Below are 22,749 nucleotides of genomic sequence, written 5' to 3'. Positions count from 1 at the left end.
CCCCACTCTGCCTTGCCATACCCCGCCTTGCCCCACCATCCCACTCTGCCCCACCCTGCCTTGCCATGCCCTGCCATGCCCCACCATCCCACCCTACCCCACCCTGCCTTGCCATGCCCCGCCTTGCCCCACCATCCCACCCTACCCCACCCTGCCTTGCCATGCCCCGCCTTGCCCCACTATCCCATCCTGCCCCACCCTGTCCATCCATGCCCATCCTGCATTGTCCCACCCCACCTTGCCAACACCCAGCCCCACCCTGCCTCACCCTGCCTCACCCTGTCCCGCACCTCCGATTAGCACAGTTGGCTATGTACAGTGCGAAAGAAGTTCAACAAACACTGGTACATACCCTGCCCTTGCTGGGGCACTATGCATGTGTGTGTGTGTTCGTTTGCACGTGCGTGCGTGCGAGAGGTAATGATTGTGCTTGTGTAAAATGCCATAAATGCAGAGCCTCTCCACCTACTGGACGCATTCCTTGGCACGTTTCACTTGGACCGCAAACAGCTCCTCAAACTCCTCCTTCGCCCACTGCAGTGGTTCAAGGGGTTTAAAGGATAAGGGGATTAGGGGTGGCAAGCGAGACAGGGATCGAGAGGGCTGCCCCTCACTGACGCGAGACCTGCGAGCGACCCAGTGCCGGATGATCCCAGTAGCAGCACAAGTAGCAAATGTTGCTACGGGCCCCGCACTTTCAAGGGCCCCGCGCTAAATGCTTTCAAGCTATCAATTCCGGTTCAGTGATTCTGCACTTGCTCTATTACTATAGTACTATACTGCCTTCAACTTTTATGAATGACTGGGTGTTTAAGGTTAGCGATTTGTCGCATTATCTGGCTGTGTAGCAAGTGAAAAAATATTATTACTTTACTGTGCAAGTTCCAAATTTGTGTTTTAATATTTGTTTTTTTTTATATTTAGGGCCCCTTTATAACATATGCTACAGGCCCCGCACTAGCTTAATCAGGCACTGGAGCTACCCCATTTTCAACGGCACTTCACTGCAGACCATTTTTTTCACGTTTTTGTCCCCAATTTGTATCTGTTTCCCGACTGTGCGAGTGGTGTCACGCTCTGATGTGAGGAATCCATTTGGATATTCCCACACTGCAGTGCAACGTCCCATGTTATAGAATTTGTCCACGGAATAATGTCCACAGAATCACTTCCAAAAGCTGTTCATGTGATATCTTATCGACACTATGACACAGTAATTTCCACCCACCCTGCCACAGAGAGTAATATTTGTCGAATTTAAAAACAAATATGTAAATTTAGCCAACGTGAATGAAAATTCAAATTTAACAAGATTATTTTTTTTGCGTGTGCAGCCATTGTTGACCGAACTAAGACTGTTAACTCAGTACACTTGAGAATCCAGTTAAAACTATAAAATAAGAAACATGTTTTTATTTTACCTGTTAAGGCCCACTGAGCTATACAGGTTTTTTTCAAAAGCAACCTGACCACAAATGATAGCTCAACAGAAGTGGCTTATCATGTGCACATTTATAGCAGATTGTAAATGTAAAAGGGAAAAACCGGAAGACCCGGAGAAAAGTCGACGCGACCACGGGGAGATAAACATGCAAACTCCAAATATAAAGCAGGCGTCAGGGTCGGGATCGAACTCACGACCTCCTGTAGATCAGGCGAGGTAGTTAACATCTAGCCACCGTGGCGACTCCAACCCGGATTCAAACCCAGGAACTCCGCAGTGCCAACTCACCACTCTGATCTCTGGGCCACCTGGTCATCCATAATAATAATAACTTATAAGCTCTCTTATCATTTCCAAGGCTCCAAACAGGCTCCTGACCACTCCTGGGAGCCAACTTCATCAACTAATTGTAACTGTCTTCCAGAAAAGGCTCACCGAGTCTTGGCACGTTTCTTTTTAAAGAGAACCTTGCTTGGGATGCTCGGACAATTACGTGGAGACTGTTGTTGGAAGTGGACAGGGACTGGGTAATTTGTCTCAATAGTGTAAAGTCCACATTCCTATGACGGTGGCGAGGTTCCCCGTAGGACAACTACCATTGCAGCAATCCTGTAGGGAGGATGTGCTGAGTCAACCTTTCCACCCCCCCCAACTCTTCCCACATCCAAAATATAAACCAGCAACCCTCAGAATGCGAGCCACTTACCGCTGAACCGGCCGGCCGGATGATGATGAGAATGACGATGATGACGAAGTGCTCATCGTACCTGCAGAGTGTGCGCGGTGGTGCTGGGGTTGCTGCGCACGCTGCACAAAGGGATGGTTTTCTTCCTCGGGTTAGCGACGCAGCCGTAGGACTGCGTGAGGAATGGCACCACCACATGCACGCTGCCCTCCAGCCCCTCCGTGCCACTTTCCAGCAGAGGCTTGCGGTGATTCACGCACTGCCTGTCCACGTACTCTCCTGGGAAGAGATCGCGCACGCTCGTTCGTGGAAGTCGCTGTGGAGGCGAGATGTTAACTACCTCGCCTGGTCGCCGGTTCGATCGCGACCCTGACGCCTGCTGTGTATTTGGAGTCTGCGTGTCTTTCTCCCCGTGGTCGCGTGGATTTTACTCGGGGTCTTCCGGTTTTCCCCTCCACATATTTAATCAATGTGTGTTTAGAGTATTTGGCTGCTATACATTTCCACGTGATAAGCCATTTCCATTGAGCTGTCATTTCTGGCCAGGTCTCTTCTGAAAAAGAGCTACACAGCTCAGTGGGCCTTACCTGGTGAAATAAAAAATAGTTAAGTCAAAATAATGATTTCCTGCTCAAATGAGCAGCATTGAGGCATCTCCTGTTTACAGCCCTGCAGAGCCAGTAGTGGCAATAGCAAATTCCTGTCGCAGGGCTGAGCATATCCACAGGATAACCACTGTTGACTTCCCCACAAATTGGTCATCGTTTTATCAAGCCCCGGAGAGGTGATGGGCTGAGTCAACCCCCAACCAGGGATTTGAAATCACACCTTTCTGATTGCGAGGCAGCTCACACCACCTCGAGCCACCTTGTGGATAAGCTCCACATTTTTTTTTACAATAATAATAAAACAATTCACAGTGACCCCAGCCTCCACTCACGTGCTTCGAAATTGTCCAGGGCGGTCGCCACGCCGTCCAGCTCGTCAAAGAAGCTCTTGCCAAAAACGGATTCCGATGCCGGACCGACGCTGAGCCTGTGCGGGGTGATGCGCACATCGGGGTTCATCTCGCTAGCGGCGCGCGCCGCCACCTCCGACTTTGGCTTCTGTTGGCAACACCGTGGGCGTTAGGGCACGGGGGCGGAGGTCGCACAGAGGCATGGGCAGGGTAAGCTTCTGGGACGAGCACGTGTTCCGGTGTCCACCAGGGAGGGTTCTCGAACTCCTATTTTCTGGCGGGCCACGGAATAGAAACGAGCGTGTCCTTGCAGGCTGCGCGATGCTATAAGTCACTTGGATGGACATTATGATGTATACTACATGTAGTCTGTCCTCTGTTCACCTTGTGCCATGTAAGGGACAAGCTGCCATTAGGGGATACCCTAGGCAAAAAAAACGCGCTTTGAGATGTGTAATTTCATTTGGGGTACAATATAAACTTACGTATTACTTTTGTTATTTTTATTATTTATTATTCTATGTGGTTGTGTTGTTTACATGGAATTTTCTGCGTCGATGGCGCAATGGAAAACCAGAGACGTCGTGGGTCTAACTTCACACGTGTCCATCACAAAAGGCACCTTGACATCTCCAGGCCGGAAGAGGAACTGGCGATGCAGGTTGGATCTCTCGATGTTGTCCATGTCGGTCACAGTCACCTCACCCAGTCCCATCATCGCAAAGTTCTTCAGCAGCTCGCAGCCAATGGCCCCAGCACCCACCTGGGACAAAAAGGGGAGCCCTTGCATTGGGTTACGTGGGCATGCATTCAAAGAAATATGCAACCACAAAAAAATACATATATTTACGGCCCTCATCTCACGGAACCAAAGTTGTGTAACGCAAACTGTTAATGAGAAACGATAATTGAAAGTAGCAATCACCCGGCGAGAAGGAGCGTGCAATGGTGGGGTGACAGCAAAAGCTTTTAAATAATAATGTAGAGGAGTAGAGTGTGCAACCATGAGGGAGCGTACACAGGGAGGTGCGAGCGAGTTGACAGCGGAGAATGACGTCATGTCACGGGTGCTGTAAGGGGGGGGGGTGCCTTCGTGAAACAAGGGCGGGGCTGAGCTAGGGAGAGGAGCCGCCAAGGGCTACTTAAGGGGGACCCCGTGACGGCGGCGTTGTCGCCGTAGGGAGAGTGAAGTCGTCACCGTTGGCAGAGGAACGAGAGCCTGCATGGACAACATCCCAGCCGCCGCCGAAGAAGGGCTCGAGATGTAGAGGTTTCACCTCGTCGCCGGGCGGTGTTGGATGAACCCCCGCCCGGTGCAGACGAGTGGGGTAGACAAAGGGGAGCCGTACCGGGGCGTAGATAGCTGAAGGGATGTCCGTGTAAAGGACAGAGTTCTGACGTGCGCCATAACGGGTGTAAGCGTCGAGTGCAGAGAGTGCAACCAACCAGTGAGTGTGCAGTGGACAGAGTGTGTAGGAGTGCGAATAAATGGCAAGCAGCCTTAAGTAAGAATCCTCGTCTCCGTCTGGTTCTAAAATTCCCCTTGGTGTCAACAAGTACTACACAACAATAATCAAGTGTTTACATAGCAGCACCATTTATGCAACTGCATCTCACAACGCGGCGTCATCGGCACACGTGGAGGCGCTTAGATTGAGATGTTTTCAGCCAATGAATGAGTATATGGGTTGGCGTATGCGTCTACGACGCGAGATGGTGTCAGCAGCTCCAAGACAACCGTGCGTTGCAAACAAAGCAGGTCACCAATCGGAAAGTCAGCAGTCATGACAGGATACCATCGTCAAGTATAGATCCGTTAACTGTGGCAGCAGGCTACGTCGTTCCAAGTTGGACCTGTTAGCCGTAACAGAAAATGCTGAAATCACTTAAAGTCCTCAAAAAAAGTTAAATCTGAAAACTCACCGCGATGCCGTCACAACGTGCGGTGCGTCGCGAGAGCCACTAAGTGGATCGATGTTGTTTTGATGAAACAAAAGTAGCTTGCGTTTCTTTTTTCTGGGGCTTGCATCTCGATGTAATATTTAAATAACAAGGGTTGTCCCCGACCACCCCCTCTTTTCGTTCAAATTTTCCTCCCTACCCCTTGAATACATTCTTCCCAATCGTTACCGGCGAGCCCGGATGCTCTCGTTCATTCCCGAATTATGAGGGTGCATTACGCCCGGCCTGTTATACGCTACGTGTTGTCCCTCCCTCATTGTGATGTTCCAACTGCATTCTGGGTCCTTGAAAAAACTTTTGATTGAATGCTTACGAAAAAAATGTTGATACGATCAACTGAATAAACATTTATGAGTTCTTACGGGACTTCCACAGTAAGTGAAGTTATTTCTGATAATCCATGTTATCGCAGTAATGTAGTATGTCCAGCATGGGCCCCCGGTGCAAGGCATGAAATGGCCCCTTGTCCAGTTTACCCTCCCCATTTTTGTAGCCCTGTACCTGGGCCCCCCCCCTTCCCTGTTCCGTGGGCCCCAGTGCAGTCGCCACGGTGGTGAGATGTTAACTACCTCGCCTGGTATGGAGGAGGTCGTGGGTTCAATTCCGACCCTGACGCCTGCATACTTGAAGTGTGCATGTCTCTCTCCCCGTGGCCGTGTGGATTTTTCCCCAGGGCCTCTGGTTTTTCCCTCCACATTTTGGAAAGTACGTTTAAGGGTATTTGGCTGATTTATATTTCCACATGATAAGCCACTTCGTTGAGCTATCATTTGTCACCAGGTCGCTTCTGAAAAAAAGCTGCATAGCTCAGTGGGCCTTACCTAGTAAAATGATTTTTTTTTAGATTAAGTTTAGTTGCACCACCTACACACCCAGATAGTTACCGTCACCGTTCCACTGAATCTTACCAAGAAGTACTTAAGGGAAGCAAGTTTTTCCTGGAATTTATTTCCAAACACAGCGATTTGGCCATCATAGCGGCTGTCCGTCTGCAAAGAACAAACGCATCAAGGTGCACGGGTGGGGGAAAGGGTGACAGAGTCAACAAACAGATTAAGGGCACGATATGGGTAAGAGTGAGCGATACAAACATGAGCAGTTTGTTATAATAATAATGCGAAAGAACTTTAACATACGTACATACGTAGTGTTTACAGGGTCCAGAGTAACTCTTACAACAGTTACAAGGGTGGATACGGAGCTACAGTGGCCGTTCGTATTTTATCACCCGACCATTTGTGCATTCAACACTGACCACGGTTGGCTTAACACCAACCACTCTTGGTTGTCACAATTGCGATAGGTACCGTGAACATTTTTTGAGAACCCCCGAGTGTGGATGACATGCACACACACACAGATAACATACCGGTTTGCAGGCCTCCTCCATGTCCACGGTGCCCGCACACTCATCGGGAAGGCACTTTGCCGCCGAGTAATACATCCACTGATTGAGCGGCATGAAAGAGCCCGTGCAGGCCTAGGAGATGCAGAGAGTTTGCCGCAAACACACGCACAGTTTCAAGTTCACCTCTGCGACCAACTGCAACCCAAATTAATTAAACCTGGGATGTAATCCCATGATAAAAGTAATCGATCACACCACTGATTATCTGTTTCGATTACTCGACTAATCGGATAACAACAGATTAGTGGGAGGGAAAAAAATGGTCTCGCCTCTGTCCCCACGTGTGCCGCTGGACGGGAGGTAACGGACAGGGCTTGATGAAGTTATCACCATTTGTGACACGCTGGGCATGGATTTACACACACCCATAGATAAGGTGAAGCCACCTCTGTCACTGCAAGTGCACGTTAATTAAACTCGGTCAATACGCACGTTAATTCACAAACTATTATTATTGTTGGACAAGACCGAGATATGTGGTAACGTATGGTCGCCCACCAAAGGTGTCCAAAAGTCCTAATCGGCCCTCAGTAAGGAAGAGGTTTTCCCAACCCTGGACTGCTAAATCAGAATCTTTATTTATCCTTGAGCTATCCTATGGAGCTATAAAACTCGTATTCACAGATGTCCAGCAGGGGCTGCTCAGAAAGCTGCAACAGCATACAATACAAAAAAACGATCAGAGCTGAAAGTGTAGGAAAGGAAAGCAAATCACTAAAAATAAATAAGTAAAATAAGTTGAAATTGCCTAAGTACTCCAATTCCCAAGCTTGGGCAAGGCAGGAAAACAACAGCAAGAACATTCACAGACAACTCGCAGTCCCTCAATACAACTGCGCATTATAATTGAACTATCAGTACACTGGTAAGGATAAAAGTTACAAATCACATTTGAAAATGCGCTTGTATCCAGCACTAATCTTCTGCTTCAGGATATTTTTCGAAGGAAGATTTACGATGTTCAGGGACAAAACAAGGTTGCTCCAAAACGTTGGTGCTGCAACGGGGAAAAAGCTTCGTCATCTATTCCTAAACCCTGTTCTTGGGATAGTTAAAAGGCAGTCAGATGGACGCCTGCAGGCAAACGAAACGTATGCACCTTGATGACCTCCTGCGCGGCGACCCCACCGATGAAGCTGTTGAGAGGAGCCAGGTCTCCCTGGGCCGTGAACGCCAGTCGTCGCACCAGCCCCTCCTGGAGCTCCACCCCCACCTCCACCCCCAGCTCCACCTCTGCACTCTCCTTCACAACCTCGTCCGCGTCAGCCTTGGGGCAGAAGGGAGCGGCAACAACGTGTTGGTTTATGTCAAGATTGAGACGGTCCCCTTCAGTCCTGTGGTGTCGAGGTGGGGGGGGGGGGGGGCAGGGAGAGGGGCACCATGGTGCTGAAATGTTAACTACCTTGCCTGCTTTACAGGAGGTCGTGGGTTCGATCTCGACCCTGACACCTGTATATTTGGAGTTTGTGTGTCTCTCTCACTGTGCTCGCGTGGATTTTACTCCGGGTCCTCCGGTATTACCCTTCACACTTAAAATTAACATCACGCTTTTAGGGTATTTGGCTGCAATAAATTTCCACAAGATAAGCCACTTCGTCGAGCAATCATTTGTGGCCAGGTAGCATCTGAAAAGCTATATATATAAAAGGGAAATATGTGAATATGTGCGTCTGTTCGAAATGTTTAGCATACTTCTCGACATGCAACAAACTTTCAATTTGGCATGTGGGTAGCTTCCAGACTGTACACAATGCAAAAAGTATAAAAACAGACTTTTGTATTTTGGGTGGGGGGGGGGGGCGCAATAATGGATATATTTTGCACGGCAAGTGAGCGGTGACGTCACATCTGTGATGTCACCCACATGCGGCAGCGTTATGCAGCGTGCCTGCTGACGTCACGCATCACCCCCCCAGCCCTCCGTGTAGGCCGTCTATTAATCCAAGACAAGAATCCAAGTCCCGGGTGAAACCGGGTAGTAAAGCTATGCAGCTCAGTGGGCATTACGTTATAAAATATAGTATATTGTTTTATAGTTCATAGGGGGGCTTAGCGCCCCTCCCCCTGGCTCCCCGCCCTGCTGAGGGCTCAGCCTCCCTTTTTATAAACTTTTCTAAAAATGTCAAATCATAAAAATACCTTCCAGCCCTTCTCAATCCGCCAGCAGATGAAGGCCTCCCCACGCCATGTCGGTTTGGCTTTTTTTTTACCATACTTCACCACGCTTGTCAGTGCAGGTTGCCGCATGGAGTATTGGTTAAGGCGGGTTTGGGCACCGCTCGCCACTGATGTTGGCTGTGGCCAGGAATCGAACTCGGGTGGCCGGGTTCATAGCACAGCAGCGCGCTTACCACTGTTACCAATGTAACACCACTCCACTCAACATTCTTCAAAAACATTTTTATTTTATTTTATTTTCCCAGGTAGCTCTTTTTCATAAGCGATCTGGCCACAAATGATCACTCAACGAAGTGGCTCATCACATGGAAATGTATAGCAGCCAAATACTCTAAACGCATGTCGATTCTAAATGTGGTGGGAAAAACCAGAGGACATGGATAAAAATCCAGCAAACCATAAGGAGAACATGCAAACTCCAAATATACCGGCGTCAGGGTGGGGACCGGGAAGTGGGGGCGGGGATGACGCTGATAGCACCGTAACTGGGAGGGTAAAAATAATCGGGAGAATAATAATAATGATGATGGTGATGCGAGAAGATGAGGCGAGCGACTTGCGTGCGATTGCCGCACGCACCTGGTTGTGCGGGCGTGGCGAACGGTTCTGCTTTTGCTGAAACCTGTGCAGGGCCTGGAAAGCTTTGTGCAGGGTGAGGGCCACAGTCTGGTCGCATCCCTCCTGAAACCTGGGCCTCACCAGAGCTTCTTGCAAAGGCAACTGCACAGGGGACAGACAAGGACAACACTCTGAATGCGATGACGCTCAAGTGATCACTCGTAGGTTTGTGTTTTAACTCATTCCGATTACTTATGTGTACGTCATCTATCGTAGAACGTGGTGGTGTCGCTAAAGTTCTCTGCGGTGGGTACAATGTCTTTAAAAACAATGGCGCTACGCCTCTCTAAAAAAATATAACGCTAACCGCTTGCACGTTCCAATATTCAGCGGTGAACGGGACACCCACCCTGCAACTTGCAGATCTCTCGGAACGGGAAAGGGTTAACGTTTGTTATCTTAAAAATATATATTAAAGCTGCAGTAGGCTTGTGTTGAACGCTGAAGTTAAAGCATGCTCTTTATTAAATTTTAAAAAAATGGTCCATTTTTGCAGAGCCTTTAAACCGACGTTAGAAAATTCACCGACATTAGCCATTGCCTGGAATCGAACTCAGGTCGCCAGGTTCGTAGCCGCTGTGTGGTATACACTGCGCCACCACTCCACCCTTACATGTTAAATAATGTATATATGAAATAAGCTCATTGATGGAAATACGACCTTCCTGAATGCCCTTGTAACATATGGTCTCGACTTTGGCAATGTCCTGTACGTGGGTCTTCCACTGTGTCGAGTTAAACTACCGCAGAGCATTCAGGACTCCTGTGCACGACTTTTTACCGACTGGTCGTTTTCGTCGGGACCCAATCTCCCAAACTTTCATGTACCTACACTGGCTTCCAAATGAGCTTCTTGCACAATTAAAATTACTGTGCTTGATTCACAAAGCACTCTTCCAGCATTTTCCTTAAATATTTGACCGATAAACTGCAGCTTTACAATCCTTCCAGGAGTTTGAGGTTCTCACACTCCGTGACCGGGCTCCTCTGTAAGCCACACTTTCGGAAAAAAAAAACATTTCGGAGCTCCGGCTTTTTTGGTCCTTGGCCCTCAGATTTGGAACGCTCTGCCTTGTAGAACTGGAGAGATACTCCCAATTAGAAAGAAACTAAAAATGTACTAATTTCCTAGGATATGTCAGGTGAACTGGAGATGTATTATATTTTGTATACATTTTACCACATGGCGCTCTGAAGCCCTTTTGTTGGGTCTACTGCACCTTATAAAAACGTAATTAAAAATAAACTTACAAACTTGATGGTCTGTGGAATGTTAACCTTGATTGCTTCCCCTCCTTCGGTATAGTCGGACAGGTTGCTGGTGTCTCCAACACTGAAGGATTTGTCATCTGTTCACATCACACACGAGACACGATGGCTAAGGCATTGGCAAGGAGAACCCGGAGCTCACGGTGTAGTCATGGAAAATCCTGAACTTGAATATAAGGTCCGTGAAATCTCGGAAACGACGATAGAAACACAATTGGCCCGATGCTCCTTTTCAAAATAGCAGTACAACATGCACTGAAAATACAAATCTGTACCGCGACCGTCCTATTCTATACAGCTAAGTAGATTATATTTATCTTAGCCTAACTTACATATCATTTGCATTATCCGTGGTTTTGTTTTGTCTGGGGTACATGGGCTCCCCCCCCCCCCGATCACCCAGGATAATTGAGAGTTGGCTGCACAGTATTAACCTGCTCATCATACTCAGAACCAGAACCATCCCGGCCGAGTGGCATTTCTCCGCAGCTTCACCAGAAGCCATCGGGAACTCTCTCCCACTGCACTGCATCCAATGACCACCCACCTTTAAGCAACAGCTGAAGGTTCATCCTGTTCAGGTTCTCACCCTGTTCAGGTTCTCACCCTGTTCAGGTTCTCACCCTGTTCAGGTTCTCACCCTGTTCAGGTTCTCACCCTGTTCAGGTTCTCACCCTGTTCAGGTTCTCACCCTGTTCAGGTTCTCAAACGGTTCAGGCTCTCACCCATCCAGGCTCTCACCCATCCAGGCTCCGTGCCTCTGAGTTCTGGATCAAACTTTGCATCCCGATTCCCGAAATATGCGCGCATTATAAATCGTGTTTGTTATTATTGTACAACTAAACTTGAAACATTTACACAAAGCACAATCACAATGCATATATGCTGTTTTCTGTGATCACCTATGGGTGAGTGTCACAACTAGGCAAGAACTTGACTGCACCTGGCTCTCCAAACCAGACCGTGGAGTAGCCGCGTCCATGGGCTGCGTTTACGTACGTATGCAGGTTGAACTCCTTCCTCGCCGTACGTAGCCAACCGTGCCGATCGGAGGTGCGTAAAGCGAAGCTCCCTTACCGATGACTGTAACAGTGCGGGGTCGGCAGCGGTTGAGCTCCGTCATGCCTCGCACGCCGGAGAACACCACCAGGTCCCCGTTCTCAAAATCGTGGCCCTCAGCCTCCGCACACGTCACCACACCAAGGCTCTCCTATGGTGGGAAAGAGCCCACCCCAGTGAGCCAGTGTTAGCAGAGCTACAGCGAGACTATGTGATTATTTAATTAATCGAATTACTCGATCGATTATCGGTTCGAATGCTCGACTCGTCAGATAACACAAAAAATGGCTCCAATTGCATTGATGCTGAGGTGGCGTGGGCGGGGATTTTCGAGGGGGTTTCCTGCCTTCAGGAGGCAAGGTGACAGGGGAGGCTGCTGTTTTTATAGGGGCCCGTGTACCGTATTGTCCCGCATATAACCCGCGGGGTATACCACTTTTTACAAACAAAACAAGACCCTGCGGGGTATAAGGAGGTGCTGGCTAGCCCAAAAATATTTTACACGTGTGACATGTCGTAACTCGTTAAATTTTTTCATGGTAGGACTATCCACTATGCAACACTTACCTTTGACTAAAGCACTGCTGAATAAACCACTCACACTAAAATTGCACGTGTTATCACGTTTTAAATGAATTGTTTGTGCAATTAAACAACAATGATTGAAGTGCCCGCACTGTTTACTGACGACTGGAGAGCTGGGGGGAGAGAGGTGGGGGTTGGGGGGTGGGGCAGCTGGGGGGAGAGAGAGGTGGGGGTTGGGGGGTGGGGCAGCTGGGGGGAGAGAGAGGTGGGGGTTGGGGGGTGGGGCAGCTGGGGGGAGAGAGAGGTGGGGGTTGGGGGGTGGGGCAACTGGGGGGAGAGAGAGGTGGGGGTTGGGGCAGCTGGGGGGAGAGAGAGGTGGGGGTTGGGGGGTGGGGCAGCTGGGGGGAGAGAGGGGTGGGGGCGAGGCGACGCGTTACCGTAGTGCCGCTATTGTCTGCGCAGTGCGCAATCTGCCAGTGCTAAAACTGTACTTATCTACCAGTTATGTGTTACTTATTTATTGGATATTTACTTTTGTTACTTATTTACTGTTTAAAGTTCACTCGTTTCTGGTTAGTTTGTTTTCTCATTATGATTTTAATGTTAACAATTGATAGTGGAATGTATTACAAATGTAAATTTCGTATTAATATGATGGAATTAAGCTGCGGTAACGAGGTTCAAGATATGAATGCATGCGGGGTATATGGAGGTGTGGGTTATCTGAATTTTTTTTACACAAAACGCTATTTTTGCCGGGTATATGCGTCTGCGGGTTATATGCTTATGCAGGCTATATGCGGGAAAATACGGTAATTGAGCATATCAAGCAGTCCATTACAGATTCATGACTTATTACTCCGCTTGATCGCAAGATGCTCATCTCAACCTCTCTCTCAATGCTTCCGTCTCTCTCTGTCCTGTATCCATCTCCCCATTAACTCTTCTCTCACTCTTTGTCCTGGATTCCATCTATAACTATTCTCGAACCTGAAGACGTTTTGTTGTTCAGGAGGGTTTTGTACATTGAATCATTTGGCCAATTGCTTAAAGAGTGATTTTCTTATTAGTAGTTACAGCCACGCTTTACTACTGCATTAATTAATTGGTCAAAGTGATGGCACTGCAACTATATATTTTTAATTTAATGTAAAAACAACTACTTGAGTTCATCTCTACAGACTGGTGATTGCAGCCTCCCATACCTTGCTGATGGATGTGACGGTGGAGGTGATAGTCTTTCCAGTTGGGTCCACCACAACAAATTCATCTCCAAAATCACAAAATATTTGCCTACAAATGACAAAAAAATAATCATCACCAAAACCACAATCATCATCATAAATATCCGCAAAGAAGTATATTGATTTTTTTTCACATTGAAATACATCTCAAGGCAGAAGCAACCCATTGTGTGTGACAATGTCAATGTCACACAATTTTTACTTTTTTGTTCTCCTTCCCCGCACCTCTGATTAGCACGGTTGACTACATACGGTGCGAAAGAAATTCAATATACACACATACATACGGATAGTCCCGCTGTAGCTCTGCTAACACATACTTCTTTCGCACCGTACGTAGCCAAACGTGCTAACTGGAGGTGCAATGGCACCAAACGCAACTATGCTCGCAAGAAATTAACGCCACACATTCGTCAATGACACTGCGGTCTTCAAAGAATAAATATATTAGGGTTGACATTTTCTATTCTTAAAAGCACATTGCCCAAAATGTCACATGTATTTATTTATATGGCCACGGTGTTATTGGTGAATGTGTTCAGTGTTTTTGTTGGTTGTGTTGTACTTGTGCTCAAATGCCATTGCAGCAGCAGCATCACTAAATATTTTAATTCACAAGAAATGGTTTGCTTTGTTATGCGACAGGCGTAAGAACAATTTGCACCAAGACACCATCACACTTGCTGTGACGGAGAATTCCACTTGGAGAGCCCGACTTGTCCGCGACTCCGATTACTGCCACTTAGTCACAGTTCACATATATTTAAATAGGTTGGAATACACGTCTTGTGTTTATTGCAACACATATTTACACATTCATTCAAACTATTAAGCAAAGTAAGTGGGCTTGGCTAAGGTACATCACTGAGAAGGGATGATAGTCAATGGTCAAGAATAATAACCGAGTGGCAGCCAAGGAGCGTAACATGTCCGAGGTTAAATCCGCTAAGGAGATGTAGCAATGAAATCAGTACATTATGTAGGTGCTAGTTGGATTGGTTTGTTGTTTACTTATAGGGGAAACACATACTAATTAACGGATTACTAACGTAACGTATAATCACAATAACACACATTACAACTAATTACTAATCTACAACTCATTACTAATCATAACCATTGACTGATTACCAATCGATTATATAATTACAATACCCCCCCCTCCCCGCCTCAAATCACTGCACCTGAATGAGTTAAATGATGACGTCACCCTGCTGCTCTATTTAAGACCGGGAGCAGGTGAGGGCTTTACCATTCTGGCGAATTGGCCGATGATGCTGGATGTAATTACCAGCGAAACGGCGTACTCAAATTTTAAATGATGTTGATTCACTCTTCAACACACCGGTGGGCTAAAGTAGTGAACTATTTGTCCTTTGTAAACGTGACACATTTTTTCCTGTTTGGCCGGAGTAGGGTAGTGGAGGGTTACGACACATTTATAAGTAACGCGATCTAACCCAAAAACCTTTATTATGAATTATGTTTACTTATCCTCAGCAGGCCCCAATGCATTCCCAGATGCCCTGCCTGAGTTGAACGATCTCTTTGGGCTGGATGGTCCAGGCAAGAGGCAAGGGTGGGCAGTCGTGGCTTGCACTATACAAGCTTGTTTCATATACAGTAGTCCCTCGGTTAATGTTTTTAATTTGTTCGAAGAAACTACTGTCAACCGAAATTACTTTTAATGGCATAAAGAAATTACATGTTTAAAGTATGAATCCGTTCCAAGACGATCTCAGATTGATATTTTTGACCGTTATAACATAGTTTATATTTTATTTCCACTGCCAAAACAGAAAACATAATTGAAACAAATCCAGTCGCGGTCAAAACGCTCATAAATGGGCTTCATTTATTGTCTGAGGCATGTTCAGCCCACTTACGAGCGCTCGGATTGGCCAAATTGGCACCCGCGTGCATAACATAAACATATCGTTAAATCAACATTTTTATATTATTCAAAACCATGGGGTCCTATGGGAGGCGAAACGTTAACTGGAAGATCGTTAACCGATGTCACTGTTAACCAAGGGACTACCATATACACCATGCTTGGTTGTAATGGCTCAACAATGAGCGACGTTGTTGCAAAAACTGATTTTTTTCGAGTTATGCACAACGCATTGCAAAACACCGTAGGACTGTCATGTGCCCATCGCGTTACAAACATATCAGAGCACAGAATTACACGGCAAGAGCCGGAGGACACAGGATTGACCGCGCAAGGGAAGGAGATAAGTGAATCAATTAAGGGGGTATGAAGACGTGGTTGAAGAGGAAGGTTTTAGGAAACAGTTTGAAAGCAGCGAGCAAGAAGAGCCAGGTGCGTGCGCCCATGAAAGTTTAGTGCAGCAAGGTCTCACTGCTTCACATCAGCCGAGTGGTACATACGTTCAACTTCTTTCACACTGTACGTAGTCGACCGTGCTAATCGGAGGTGCGGGAGTGTTGCCGTTGGCGGTGTGGGGGTTACCCGAACAGGCCACGGGTGCTCGCGATGATGAGTTTGATGCCATGGGCGCGACAGAAGCTCCCAATACGAAGCTGCTCACTCAAGGATGAGTTGGTGAGAACCACGACCTGCACCAATCAGCAGACAACGGACATCATGTGGAAAACGTTGGCCCAAAGCCTGATGGATTCACTTGTTGGGTTTTTATGTGGTGTCTGTTTATTTATAATTTACTACCCATAATCCTCCACGACCGTGATGCACACTGTCAACGGGAGCCCCCTGACCAAACTCTACGTTGGTCTCAGGGCCGCCGCCCCCCCACCACCCCCTCCTCCCCTCCTCCACGCTGCCGACGAGGCGGCTGTCGCCCCAACAATGAAAAAAATACAGCTGGGATTGTCTACACCAGCATCATGAAATCTGCCGTTTGTCCTTTCAAAATGGGAGCGGGGGGGTTCTTCACCTGGAACTGCGAGAGAAACTCCTCCGTGAGCGAGTCGCTGTAATCCGACACACGCACAAACTCGTTCAGCTGCTTCAAGTGGGACTGGGACAGCTGAGCACGATTCCTTTTCAGATCTTCCTCCCGTCCATAAAACTGCCAGTGCACAGAGCATCCGCGTCAATACAAAGATTATTTTTAAACTGGGATTCCAAAGTGGAAGCATGAACATTCCTTTCCACTTATACGTTCGAATACAATGGTCGTTCATGTAAACTCGTGTTCATCATTGCAAGGCTTGCAAGGCCCTCGGGCCACTGGTGGCCCTTGGTGGCCTTTAGTGTGGCCTCTGACGTGCAGCCCTGACAACACGCAAATATAAGAACACACTCCTTAATCATCGTGCTGCTGTCAAACCCCAATGGTTTCAAATGTGTGGCAGCCCTCCCACTGATGATGTGTTTTCGGCGGAAATGGCCTCCCCTCTGAAAATTAGTGAAAAACACTGGCGTGAACGCTACAAAAAAACTAAAAAGAGTGTGCAAAAAGCATGGAGATGCATACTGCAATTATCAGAATTACACCGAGGGACAAAAAGAGGAACGTATGGATGAGAGAACATACGCTGATTAATGACACGATTCGTACTTTTAAGAAAAGGTGGTTGGTTTGGCCAGGGCATGTCGCTGGAGGGTTGATGGCGATGGTAAACAATAATAATGGAGGCGCGGCCAAAATAATGTTCACCAACAATGTCCACAGCTATGTCGATACTTGTACCGGAAGGGGGCCTTGTCAGTAAACTACTGCTGGGATAATTGGTCAATTCATCCGACTAAAAACGTAATTGGCTACTTTTTTGCGTTCAATTTACTCGGGTTCCTTAATAATGGTGCCTACCCCCATATTCTGCTTCTGGTAAGTGGAAAACCTGCAACAAATATGCCCAGCACGATGCATCTGACGGTGGTACCGATAACCGGACACCTCTGCTCCACCCCCAATGCCCTCCTCACCTGTGAGGAGAGGTCTCTCCTGGCGAGTGGCTGCGTGTCGTGCACCGTCACCGTCCCTACACCGACCAGCACCACGTTCTTAGCGACCTCCAGTCCGAGGCCATGCATCCCGCTCACGAGCACATGGGCCTCCTGTATCCGCCGCGTGGCCTCGTGCCCCAGCACGTACCTTATGCAGAGGAGCGGCGCGACAGCAATGTAACATCAGCAGGCGCTGCGCACACCTCGAGGCACGTTTACAAACCGACAAACCCAACAGGTGGCCCCCCAGGTGGCTCAAGAGCCATGAGCCTGCTTCGATTGTCGTTGCACTGCTGCGATTGTCGGTTTGAATCCGAATTTCAGCCATCATCATCATCATCATATGTTCAATCACATCCCTAAACATGTAACGTTGGGCCAACGTTGGCATGTGGTTGGAACCATTGGATCAACATTGATTCAACACTGGCCTGAAGTTCCATATTTAGAGTTACTGCAGCACAAAGCACTTCCCTTTCGGCTTCTTCCCCCTACACTGCTTGACTTTGGAATTCTCTCCCATCGTCTCTTTTCCCTCTGCTTGTTCTTGCTGGAGGCTTGATATTTTGCAGCTTTGGGCCTATGCTAAGCATGCATGAGAAAAAGTTAACTCATCACCTCTATAGACGAAGGTCTTTCCAAGCTGTCGCCATAAATCACAGTCACAATGTGATGGAACGATCCATATAACGCCTGCACACGAGCTGATTTTACTGCACCATGTCCTCTCCTTTGGCTGTTACTCTGACGTCCTGTTAACCCTTCTAGCCATGCATCCTGACATTTAAATGGGAGCTTTTTGCAAGTATTCTTTTGCCAGTATTGATAGTGGCAAAAGGTCCCATTTTGTAGCTGCTCACCCCGAGTTATAAATGCTCTGATAGTGGCATTGTCTTTGTACTGTCTGATAGTGGGATTGTCTTTGTACTGTCTGATAGTGGCATTGTCTTTGTACTGTCTGATAGTGGCATTGTCTTTGTACTGTCCGCCTTTTGGCGTTCTCTGGTCTGACACTGGTGAGACTAGGGTCTAAAGAAGGCTGTCTCTGGTGTAGGCCAATCAATTCAGAGACAATGTCATATATTACTAGAGCATGTTTGTTTGCATGTTCACCACAAGTACGTGTGGCTAATGCAGTACTTGATTCCGTGCAAAAAGTTTATATTTGGTGCTTGAACATCTGAACACCTTTTATATTATATTCTTGGTTCTTTCGGTAAAGTCACGTAGAAGGGAAACAATATTTGTATTATTTTTTTGTTTCCCTTCTACGTGACTTTAACCAAAAGAACCAAGAATATGAATCCCTGCAGTCACGAAAGCTTTAAATCAAAATTTTACCTTTTATATTGCCAGGAAGGGTAAATCCTATTCTTATTTTTTCATACATCCTGCCCATGCTCACTTTCCTAATTCAAAATGCCGTCTCTAACTTTCGTATGTTACCTAATCCAGGTGTTACTTTTCTTCCCTCGCAGTTTAATGCATACCATTAAGCTATGCACTTTAAAAGTTGTTTTGCATTTTATTTGGTAATGTCCATATTTCTGATCCACATAGCAGGTAGTACATTAATCAAAATAATTCAATACTTCCAAATCCATGCATATGCATACATTTTCTTCCTTGCTTTGTAAGATGTCCAGGGTAAAAGCAAATACTCACAACTGCCTGGAGAAATATTCTTCATCAATATCTTCAATATTGACAGACATGTTGACCTGAAATTTTAAAAAATGGCATTAAGTTTAACATCATGGGGCAACTTCAAGTGATGGTGCAAACGACTGGGCTCCCGCTCGCTCAGAATGTGTGTCAATGCTGGACAGCCACTTGTGGGTTTTTTCAGACATGGAACTGAAAAAGCCGATGATCACATACCTGTCAACCCCTTATCAGTGCCTACCTTATTACAAACCAATTCAGACCTCATTGGTCAGCCCGTGCCCTCATAAATCTCAAAGTTAATCCTACAAAGTCCCATCATAAGGGAGAAATACAAAGAAATAGACAAAACATGCGTTTTTACTCAATTTGGGTTGATAGGCATGTGATCATTGCAACCAATCCATGTTAGAACGTTTGTATCAAAGCAGAGCTTCTGTACCTACAGCCAACGTAATCATACTCAAATGATTTACTTTACTAGCTTCTTTGGCCGCCCATGGACGGAAGCTGTAATATTTACGAAAAAAATTGAGCAGAGTATAATTGTATTTTGTGTAAATTTAATGGCAGTGAATCTGGCACAAAACGATGTCATAAAACACTTCACTGCATTTCACTGTAGCACAGTATATAACTGACCTTAATTTGTTCAAAGTCACTGCTCTAATACTTTATTCTATTCCGCTTTCGGTCGCTGGGGTTCAAATAAATTGGAAATCGATACAATATCTGGAAAATCACCGAGAAATGTCTATTTTACCATAATGTAGACTCATTATTTAGACTTACCTTTTGTCTCAAGTTCTGAAGAAATAACGACACCAAATCCACTTTGTTGCTGCGTAGAATTATTTAGATTAACTTTCAATAAAGATACGTCAAACTTAAAGCGAATTTGCTATTATAGTAGAAATATACACATAGCCCCTACTATGCGCAGGTGTGTCTCAAGAGAGGTTTTTTGACATCACATCTCACCAACAATACATTTAAACCACAGCAAGAAATTTTGAAAAAAGTGGTTTTCACACCTGATGATGATTGCTTGTGTTGCAGTCGAAACGTCGTGTTAATTTTATTGTTTTATTATTTTATTGTTTCCCTTCGACGTGACTTTACCGAAGGAACCAAGAAAATGAATCCCTGCAGTCACGAAAGCTTTAAATCAAAAGTATGGAAACAGTAAAATGTTTGTATTTCCAAACATTTGCATAATCTCCCACCGATCCCAATACGCTTACGAACTCTTTATTATTCGCACTCTCCTGTCGTAAAACACAGCAGAGAGCTCATCGCCTGTCACAGTCGATACGTCGACTCCATCGCCTTGCTGATAGCCAAAACGAGGTGGGTTAAGTTCGAAACCAGTGGGGTATCTATAAATGGATCAGCATGCAGTTTTATCGCGAGCACTCACCTTGTGACGGTATTGATATTGATGATGATAATGATGGTATTGATGATGGTGATGGTATTGATATTGATGGTGATGGCAACGATATGTGGGATGCTGTGTGAATGACGCTATACAAAATTAAATTATTATTCTATTGATGATGGATGCATTTTGATGACGGTGATGATGGTAATTATTTCGACGATAATTGGTGGTGGTGACGATGATGATAATGAAGTTAACGATTATGTTAATGATGTTGATGGTGGCAATGTTGATGGTGGTAATGATGTTTACGATGATGGTAATGATGTTGATGGTGGTAATGATGTTTACGATGATGAGTTTGATGGTGGTAATGTTGATGGTGGTAATGAAGTTGATGATGATGGTAATGATGATGGTGGTAATGAAGTTGATGGTGGTAATGTAGTTGATGATGGTAATGATGTTGATATTGGTAATGAAGTTGATGATGATGGTAATGATGTTGATGGTGGTAATGAAGTTGATGATGATGTCCAGAGAGGTCAAAGGAGACGTGATCAGCCTCTGGAACTTGAGAACATGCCGAGTGTTATATCACAGAGAGAGAGAGAGAAGGATGTGTTTTGCTTTCGCTTCCGATCGCCTCCCCGTGACGTCTCCCAACCCCTCCCCCACCTCGCGTCGCTTCCCAGAAGTGATGCGGGGGTGCCGAATTACTGGATCTGCGTTCGTGCCCGTCAACACCTTATTACAGACCAAGTCAGGCCTCATTGGTCACCCCCGTGCCCCTATAAATCTCAACGTTCATTCCACAAAGTCCCACCACAAGGGAGAAACGCAAACAAATAACAAAAATTTTTGCCCGTTTTGAAACGGCTGTACGTCGTACGGACCTGCAGACTCGATTTCCCTGGACAAGAATACGGGTGAATCGTATGGGTTGACAAGTATGTTCATTCACTGACAAGGATACAACAGCCCCTATAAGTTACATAAGGGGCCGTCCATAAATGACGTCACGCACCTAGAGGGGGGGGGGGGGGTCAGACATTTGTGACGATGTGTGACGAGGGGTGGAGGATTTGAGAAATGTGACGTCACATCAAAATGCGCAACTTTAAATAAATATAGACAACACGTTCTACTTGATTAAATCGACTTTTTAATAAATGTTTTCTCCTACAACATCAGAGTGCAGCGCCACATTAAATACGCACTACAGTGACAATATTCTTAGCTCTTTCGGTGAAGTCACGTTGAAGGGAAACAATAAAATAATAAAATATATAACAATTAAAATTCTCACGATGTTTCGACTATAACACAAACGGTCGTCATCTGATGATCTGATGACGACCGTTTGTGTTATGGTCGAAACGTCGTGAGAATTTGTATTGTTTTATATATTTTATTATTTTATTGTTTCCCTTCAACGTGACTTTACCGAAAGAGCTAAGAATATGAATTACTGCAGTCACGAAAGCTTTAAATCAAAATTTACAGTGACAATAGTTTAAAGCGATCTGAAGCATGTTTTATTTGGGGGGGGGGGGGCAGAGCTTTGTGACGTCATATTTGAGGGGTGTCTGACTTTTTTGTGACGAAGGGGGGGTCCAAAAATGTCCAAAATCACGTGACGTCATTTATGGACGGAGGACCCGGAAAAAACACGTGGATCGAAACCACGACCTCCTGGATACCAGGCGAGGTAGTTAACATCTCGCCACCGTGGCCACGTTCGCGTGTAGGTCATGCGGGCTGAAGCAGATAGCAAGTGGACAACTCCCTCTGTCGGATGTATATAATGTGTGCTCTTACACAGGTGGGACGGACACGTTAGGCGTTCACAGGACTGTAACTTTACTCTGCTTAATCAGTAAGGATAGTCATGGCGCCACATTCGCGAGATGTTAACTACCTCGCCTGATATACAGGTGGTCGTGGGTTCGATCCCAACCCTGACGCCTGCTGTATATTTGAATTTTTTATGTCTCTCTCTCTCCCCGTAAAAATGTTAACTACCTCGCCCGGTATGCAGGAGGTCTGGGGTTCGAATCCGATCCTGACGCATGCTGTATATTTGGAGTTTGTGTGTGTCTCTCTCACCAGTGCTACAAAGCCACTTCGTTGAGCTATCATTTGTGGCCAGGTCGATTCTGAAAAAGAAGCTAATAACTCAGTCTGCTTTACCTGGTAAAATAAAAAATAGTTATTGCTTAATAGTTTAATCTGGATTCTCAAGTGTAGCGAGTTAATAGTCTTGAGTTTGGTCACCAATGGCTGCACACATAGTGTACGTTTATTTGTTTTTAGTAATTTGCTTACCTTTTCTATACTTTGCACTCCTATCGTGGTTTGTATTGTCGTAACTTTCTGACCCGCCTCTACTGGACACGTGAAAAATAGCTTT

The 22,749-nt window shown here is 46.2% G+C and overlaps 1 protein-coding gene across 1 annotated transcript in view; it reads right to left on the bottom strand.

The window, feature by feature from the left end:
• LOC116951291 (ubiquitin-like modifier-activating enzyme 1) overlaps positions 1–21,012 on the bottom strand; it is a 29,696-nt gene extending 8,684 nt beyond the window's left edge. Inside the window, exons 1-16 of the mRNA XM_032969811.2 lie at positions 20,373–21,012; positions 18,953–19,008; positions 17,267–17,435; positions 16,272–16,406; positions 15,827–15,933; positions 13,312–13,399; positions 11,600–11,732; positions 10,505–10,602; positions 9,215–9,355; positions 7,557–7,724; positions 6,419–6,529; positions 5,958–6,038; positions 3,710–3,850; positions 3,070–3,235; positions 2,212–2,408; positions 470–534 (exon numbers count right to left, since the gene is read on the bottom strand). Coding sequence (XP_032825702.2) covers positions 470–534; positions 2,212–2,408; positions 3,070–3,235; positions 3,710–3,850; positions 5,958–6,038; positions 6,419–6,529; positions 7,557–7,724; positions 9,215–9,355; positions 10,505–10,602; positions 11,600–11,732; positions 13,312–13,399; positions 15,827–15,933; positions 16,272–16,406; positions 17,267–17,435; positions 18,953–19,002 — 1,850 coding nt within the window. The 5' untranslated portion in view covers positions 19,003–19,008; positions 20,373–21,012. The remainder of the gene's footprint in view (positions 1–469; positions 535–2,211; positions 2,409–3,069; positions 3,236–3,709; positions 3,851–5,957; positions 6,039–6,418; positions 6,530–7,556; positions 7,725–9,214; positions 9,356–10,504; positions 10,603–11,599; positions 11,733–13,311; positions 13,400–15,826; positions 15,934–16,271; positions 16,407–17,266; positions 17,436–18,952; positions 19,009–20,372) is intronic.
• Between the last annotated feature and the right edge of the window lie 1,737 nt (positions 21,013–22,749).

This window comes from Petromyzon marinus, chromosome 42, assembly GCF_048934315.1.
Source record: "Petromyzon marinus isolate PM22_M1 ecotype Great Lakes invasive population chromosome 42, UKy_Petmar_22M1.pri1.0, whole genome shotgun sequence".
Classification (NCBI taxonomy): Eukaryota; Metazoa; Chordata; class Hyperoartia; order Petromyzontiformes; family Petromyzontidae; genus Petromyzon; species Petromyzon marinus.
Note: the sequence above shows the minus strand (reverse complement) of the source record. Positions and strands in the feature narration are given on the sequence as shown.